The following is a 7,529-nucleotide window of genomic DNA, read 5'->3' as shown; positions in this document are numbered from 1 at the left end:
AGCTACACGTCGTCATGTGTCGTTTTTTTAACATAAAATTTCTTAATTTTGATAATGAATATAAAAAACAGTTTACTTGCTTTAAACCATTCTTTAAATGGTTAACTATATTTTATCTAAAGGTTCAGATAGCCACAGCTATTTTCCATTTTTCTTTGCTTATTTAAACTAGTGAACAGTAACTTGTTAGCAGTGCTAGTCAAGATGGCTAAAAGGAGGAAAAATAGTGTTTTGCTGGCAATATACTGTATAAATCTGACATATTATGTCTAACTTCATGTTACTGTATTACAGCAAATATTCAGCTTATTTGGTAACAATAATAGCAAAACTTTAAGTCTATTAAAACATATACAAATAATGGTCATAATACTATAATATGAAACATGATATGGTAATTTTTTAGTTTGAACAGCTTCCATTTCACGGTCCTCTTATTTAAATGTTGCCATCTTTTATCTGGTTTGTTCTGTAGGTCATATGAGAACAGGCTATTAACACTAGTAGGAAGTTGTTGTTTTATTGGAAATTGCAGTGAAACCATTTCAAAAACCCTATTGATGTATTTTGTCACCATCAGCGTTCGACAATCACTTTTAATTCTCGACATAAAGCTTTGGGAACATGAAAAAAAGAACAATACTACACTAGCTGAGTTCCATATTAGTTTTCCTAGAACAGACTATCTTTGTGTAATTTATACACAGTTCTGTGCAAAAGTCCTGAGTCATCCTTTAGTTTTTTTGCTGACTGTATTTTCCACGAATCCAGTTAAAACTATTTCAGTCAAATCTCTTACAGACAAGTGTCTTAACTATGACGTCATTATTTTATTCTTTTGTGCGTCTGTCACCTTTAGCGTGATGATACAGTTATTAAGGCATTCAACTACCTCATGACTGATTCAGGACTATAAGCTAATCAGATAGGAACGTGCTGAACTTTATCATCAAACAACAACACTGAACTGTCCGGTTTTTGGGTTTTTTTTTTTTACCCAGCCCTCAAACAGTGACACATCATTTGTTTAGTGTGTAACATTCCAAATCTTTTAAATAATGATTATATTTCCCATTTGTTATCTTTTCATTTGTGCTTTAATTAATTTTAAATAAAATGTAATTAATTGTTTCTTTGTTTTAACTTCAAAAGCCTGTTAACTTAAGCTTTTATGTTCCCTCCATTGAACACAACCACACTGGTTGGATTGCCAGGCTGTTGTGGCTGTATATGGTTCTTCCACATGCTACCAATGCATAGAAAGCTGTTAAATTGAGAATATGCCCTTCTTTCTTCAGGTTTTAATCATCCATTTCAATAAATGACACCAGGCTTGGATGTCGAGTTTCACAAAAAGTTCCCAACAAGTGTTGTTACGCTAAAGTAATCACTAAAACACACGTTTTCTTACTTTTTGTTAAAACATCTTACAGCCTCTGATATGTTTCATTTGGTGTTTTATTTATGCGGTTTTTCAAACCACAAATTCTGATTTAACTTATGAAGTTTTTGTTTGATTTAAAGTTTAAAGATTGAAATAGTGGCTAAAAATATATTTGAGATGTTTTATATTTTTGATCAACCTGGTTTTGTTCTGGGAAGCATATTTTTTTCTTTTTCGGAGCAACAGGGCTTGTTTTACAGAAACCACCTCATTTTTTCCTACTTTCCATTGACACATAAAAAAGCACAAGGACACACCCCAACATCCAGGTGGTCAAACAGGTATGTTATCTGAAAACCACGCCTCGTTTAAGGTGGAAACAAAAAAGCTCGGCCACGCGTCCTGCCTCATCACAACCTCTGAGCATCAACGCTGAGATCCTTCAACTTAACCGTTAACCTTCAGAAAATAAAGTAAGTCTTTTCAATTAATTTTTCAAACTTATTCTAATGACATTCAATTAAATTTACTCAAAAATATGTTTAATTTTTTATCAATTTAAGAATAGTTTGCTTAAATTTAGATCTATTTGTAAATGTTTGTCTTTTAGTTTAGTAGTTTTATTGTTTTTTGTTTCATCCTGTCAGGGATGGAGCGAACGTTGATCCTGTTCTTCGCCACACTGATGGTTTTCGGGACATCGGGCGTCCAGGCACAGTTTTCATTTGCCACAAATGTTACGGTTAGTTTTTAATTTGAAAGAAACATTTTTGTTGTATTTGTTCCACAACTTTCATACTTTAATGGAAAAACCCCAAAAGCAGTACATTAAAAACAAACGTCTTTATAGTCTGTTGCAGTTGTACTCATTAGGAAGTGACTAAATTGGTCAGAAATGCTGGAGTAAAAGTGAAAAATCAAATATTGGATAAATACATGTATTGATTGGTGTTAACTTGTAACTAATGTTTACTCAGAGTTTAGTGACTGAGATTATCTCAAAAAGTTACTCATTAGCAGGAACTCTGACTCTTTATTGTTGACTTTCTATGGTTAATGGTATTTAAACACAGCAATAAAAACTCACTACTTGTTTCCTTGTTCCACCTTGAAAAGTTATCCGTTTGTAAAACTTGAAATTTGATCATCTATTAACTTGCAGCCATTTTGTTTTTTGGGCTAAACAATAAAAAACAATTAAAAAAACATAAAAAACGATTCTCTTTTACAATTAAAAAATTGATTTCTATAAAAAGTTCTGATAACTGACTTCTGTGTGGGTTTGTGTCTGAACCAGGTCAACATCACCAGGACAGGATGTGGGTCCACCAAACTGTGTGTGCAGCAACCAAACGCCTGTGACCCCGCGGGAAGCAGCGGCTGTCTTTTTGGCTCTTCGGCGGTCGTAAATGCAACTGCAAATGACTTTTTCTTTCAGCTGAGTGGAAACGTCACAGGAAACTCCACAGAATTTGTTGCTCTGCAGCTCAACCCAAACTCAACTACGGTACGACACACAAACCTGATCACCCTACGGCAACATCAGAACAACATAGTCCTGAAAACAAGGAACAAAACACATAAACTTCCATCCAAACAAAGTTTCATAAAACCTTTCATTTTTCATACCTGCGATAAGCTTAACTATAAGTTTGGGATTTTTGCTTACAGAAAAAACACTATTTTGAAAGCTTTGATTTCTTGAATTTCGCAGATTTAAAAAAAAGGAAAAACAAGTTATGGCCTCTTAAAACTTTAGTTTCATAAAGTGATACTGGATCCATGGTTTTCAAAATCCAAACTATTAAAATGCATTATGCATTAGATATTCCCTCATATAAAAGTTACCAAGAATCCAGTAGAATTGCAGGAATAATGATCATGTTACAGTTAAATTTATTGTTTAATTCAGATTTTTACTCAACTCTAACAAATGCAATTTTTTGTTTCACATTTGTGGACTTAAGTTTTATAATTACCATCTCAACAAAATACTGTAGAATATTTATTGAAATACAATAACATAACAGGTTGATGTGATACATCTACGTTGATTGCTGAGCTGTGTGCATTTAGCTGTTTTGGTTAGCGCAGCTAAAAAGTTAGCCAAATTAGTTTATTGCCACAAACAGACACAAAGAAGACAGAAGCGGACATTTAATTTTTTCGGTAAAATATGTAGTTAGCCATTTAAAGAATGTGCCTCATTTAATTTCTCATGACCTTTAAGCTGTTGAACATTGAAATAAACGTAAAACTAGCATGTTAGCAAGTCACGTCAATATTTGAACCTCAGACTTTACATTTAAGTTGAATTGATGAAGTACATTAAACTATATTTAAGAAAATACATACAATAATAATCAGTACTTTCAATTATATAAATACAATGTATAAAATGTATTTAAAATGTATATGGGCACTAGCAATGCTAAAAAACTAGCCTAGCAAGCTAAAGCTATTTTTAAGACACCTGGGCAATATTTCAGGTAATTTCCAAATAGACTAATCTAACAATGAAATCGTTTTTTAATAATTTAATGTACTGACCACACTATAACCAATTTCTTACTAAAAGCAACATATTTTATAAGATGATAAATTTTTGGACTATTCAGACCATTTGTAATAGCCTATATGTTAAATACACATGAATACAGTACGTGGGTTTAACATACAAGATTTAAATAATAAGATGAATTCATACATCCACCTTAGAACAAAAGCACATCAGAATACAATAAGTTGCTGGTGGTGTAACAATACATCGATTCAAAACGAGGCAAAACAAAAACATCAGTACATCACGCCTGATGTTGATTGTTTATATGTCGATCCAACGCATTTATTAAATGATTGTTAGATAAATGTCATATCTGGTGTAGACTTGTGAATCAAAATCGTAGCATGAAAGACTTTGTGATATTGAGAAACAATGTATCATCATCCAAACAAACTGAGATAATATTGTATCGTGATACAGCTGATGATTTTTATGAGGAAACACTAAAAAAAAATTAAACAGCTAGAAAAAGGTAGGATGGTGGGGAAAAAAGACAAAAAAACACTAGGACTGGAAGCTCAAAAGTTCTGTTTTGTTTAAGGAAACATGCTGTTTAAAGTGCAACTAGTTCTATCCTAAGTAAACAAAGTTAAGTCGTAGAGAGAAATGTAATATAACCTTGAGTCCACTGAAATGTGAAGCAGGAAATGTAAATACTTTGTTTTTAAACGGTGGAAAATCCAACAGTTCAGGTGCTTCATAACAGGAAGTACAATTCTGAGTTTGGTTCAAAATATATTATTGTTGTTGATTTCATGCCCTGAATGTGTACTAAAGCATAAATCCACATGATAAATGAGCTCTTTATCCCTTAATTTACTTCCTCCTGTCCTTATACCATGTGTTCATGCAGTACATTAATCTTTATCCACCGCTTCTTTTCCAGAATGCCGGGCTTATCTTTGCATGCATTCAGAACAATTCAACCTTCTCCTTCCAGACGTTTATGATGAACTCAGCTGGAAATGTGACACGGTTTAACAGGGTGAGACACTGATCCTGAACACAAGTTTAACATAAATAAAGTCTACCAGCAGTAAAACCTCTGTGTCTCAGAAAATAAACACAAACAACTGTTTATTTCATGTTTGCAGACTGTGACACAAATTCGAGGACTGGCAAATACGACCAAGATCCAGTGCGAGTTCAGTGTTGCAAATCTGACTGTCTCCGGCACCGCCAGCCTCCTCAGGAGCCAGGACAACGCTTTCAGCTTCAGTCTCGCGTCTGGAACTCTAAACGGAGGTGAGAATAATTTACTGTAGCCTTTACTTTTCATTTAGATTTTTGACCCAAGGACAGCAGGAGCGTGATAGAAATCATAAGAGTTTACAGATTTGGATAATAAATTTAAACAACGTAACTCTGAATTTCGATGTTTTGTTTCTCATTAGAAAGTCTGGTGTTCGCTCAAACCTTCCGCGCTGGTGTACTGGACCTAGCCAACCCGACAGCAAACGTAGCAAACACCACAACTGCACCAAACACCACTACGCCAGCATCAGGAAGCAACCGGGCTCTCCACTCTGAAGGTAAATCACACAGATCTACAGATCTTATCTGCATTCACTGGAGTCACTCTAAAGATCTGGCGATAGCTTTTATTCCCGAGCTCGAACCTGTAGCCTCAGGATTATGAGACTTGGGCTCTGACCGCTGATCCACCGCTGTTATTTTGGCATTAAGCTTCTTAAAACAATTCTGTTTGAGGAATTAACTAAACTAATCTGATACCTATGTTCTCCGGTATCTTWGTTACCTACGTTCCACAGTACGTTTCTCGGAATCGATAATCCTGTTCTCTGCACACCTGATGTCGTACTCGTGTCTTTTCAAAACCATTATTTTGAGTATGAGTCAAAGAACCGGGCTCTCATCTTGTTGAGAAAACAAAATTCTACTGCTCTCACGGTCAGTAGAGCTGAACGATTGAATCTCACGCTCTTAGTCAAGGTTGTTCACATCAAAACCAACATTAGATTGGGAATTTTCCTTAGTTATGTGTAAATATAACCTCTATTTTGTATTAAATTACGCAAATTTGTTTTTTTTTTTTATCTTTTTCCCATCCAGGTGTGCTGCTCCTGACAGGCATCCTCTCACTGGCCTTTCTGAAAACGGCCTGAATCCAAGCAAAAAAAAAAACAAACACAAAAAAAACAAAGACGACACGGTGAAGGAAGTTGATGTTTAAAACAACAAAAAACTGAGTGTCATTCTGTTTATGAAGTGTTTTTTCCCCTTAAACTACAGTATATAAATGTCTTTTTGCACAGTTTGTTAATGCTTAGAAATGAAGAAACCAGTCAAGTACCGTCTGCAAACCACTCATGTTTTTAATAATTAAATGTTTGTTTTTTAAATTTTGTAATTAATTTAAATGTATTCTATCTTTTTGTTCATCACAACTTTTATCCAGGAGTTAATTTGTTGGTAATAACCTGCTGKTTAACCTGAGCTGACGCTGAGTCARCTTTCTTTGAGAAGGACCGGTTCCAGCTCAAGGTTTTGTTTTGTAAGTAAAAAAAAGAGAAAAAGACTCATCAGGAGTCTCTTTGTTCATCGGATGAATTAAAGATCTCATGTGACCTGAAAAACAAACAAAAAAACRTAGTTTGACTCTTGTTTGTCGTGGCGGGCGCACCTTTGGTCACGGTACAGAGGAAAAATAAATAAAGAGCCATCTGACAACATTTTTCTGTTCAACTTTACTCAAGCGAAACCCATTGAGTTCACAGCATAGAGATCATAATAGAGAACAGGTGCACTGGTCGGACTCTACAACCAGAGAAGGGTCTGTGTTCTCCTGTACTTATGTTCTCCCAGAGTTAATAATAAAAGTCATCAAACATGCTTGGCTCCCCTTCGAATGTTTTTTAAAACAAATAAAAAAATGTTGAATTACAGTGCAGGCATTGTACCAAAAAAATGTAGGGATGACCTTTTCCTGATACTTCATCTGTACTTATGTCTACTATCTATGTTCACCATTACCTATCTCTAGAACCTATATGTTCACCAGTACTTATATTATGCAGTAACAAATGTTTTCCAGTACTTATATTCAGCTGCACCTACAGTCAGTGGTACTTTTGTTCCACAGTACCRTTCACCAGTTCTTATATTATACAGTACCAAATGTTACCCAGTACCTATTTTCCCTGGTATTTATGTTTCCCGGTTCATTGATACTTACGTTTCCCAGTACCTATGTTCAGTGGTACTTATGTTTTCCAGTACTTCTGTTCATCAGTACTTGTGTTTCCTGGTACCTATAAAATCGGTACTTATGTTTTCCAGTACCTATGTTCATWKGTACTTCTGTTCATGAGTACTTGTGTTTCCTGGTACCTATGTACATTGGTACTTATGTTTTCCAGTACCAATGTTCACTGGTACATGTTCATCAGTACTTGTGTTTCCTGGTACCTATGTTCATCGGTACTTATGTTCCCCAGGACCTATGTTCATTGGTACTTATGTTTTCCAGTACCTATGTTCATTGGTACTTATGTTCATCAGTACTTGTGTTTTCTGGTATTTATGTTCATCGGTACTTATGTTTCCCAGTGCCTATTTTCA

At 34.8% G+C, this 7,529-nt stretch overlaps 1 protein-coding gene across 1 annotated transcript; it reads left to right on the top strand.

Annotated features, from left to right (window-relative positions):
• The first annotated feature begins 1,783 nt into the window (after positions 1–1,783).
• LOC106520784 (putative ferric-chelate reductase 1) lies at positions 1,784–6,800 on the top strand. The gene is made up of 7 exons (XM_014013041.1): positions 1,784–1,857; positions 2,032–2,126; positions 2,682–2,891; positions 4,834–4,932; positions 5,042–5,192; positions 5,342–5,479; positions 6,021–6,800. Exons 2-7 carry the CDS (start codon positions 2,034–2,036, stop codon positions 6,071–6,073), a joined length of 744 nt encoding a protein of 247 aa, XP_013868495.1. The 5' UTR covers positions 1,784–1,857; positions 2,032–2,033; the 3' UTR covers positions 6,074–6,800.
• Positions 6,801–7,529: the final 729 nt, after the last annotated feature.

This window comes from Austrofundulus limnaeus, unplaced genomic scaffold, assembly GCF_001266775.1.
Source record: "Austrofundulus limnaeus strain Quisiro unplaced genomic scaffold, Austrofundulus_limnaeus-1.0 Scaffold97, whole genome shotgun sequence".
Classification (NCBI taxonomy): Eukaryota; Metazoa; Chordata; class Actinopteri; order Cyprinodontiformes; family Rivulidae; genus Austrofundulus; species Austrofundulus limnaeus.
The sequence above is the reverse complement of the archived record's forward strand: the minus strand, read 5'-3'. Positions and strand labels throughout refer to the sequence as shown.

Bases quoted from the DNA above. Each gene is read 5' to 3' on its own strand.
- LOC106520784 (XM_014013041.1), top strand. From the start codon at position 2,034: ATGGAGCGAACGTTGATCCTGTTCTTCGCCACACTGATGGTTTTCGGG. The intron at 2,892-4,833 runs GTACGACACACA...CTTCTTTTCCAG, and splicing joins TCAACCCAAACTCAACTACG to AATGCCGGGCTTATCTTTGC. The intron at 4,933-5,041 runs GTGAGACACTGA...TCATGTTTGCAG, and splicing joins ATGTGACACGGTTTAACAGG to ACTGTGACACAAATTCGAGG.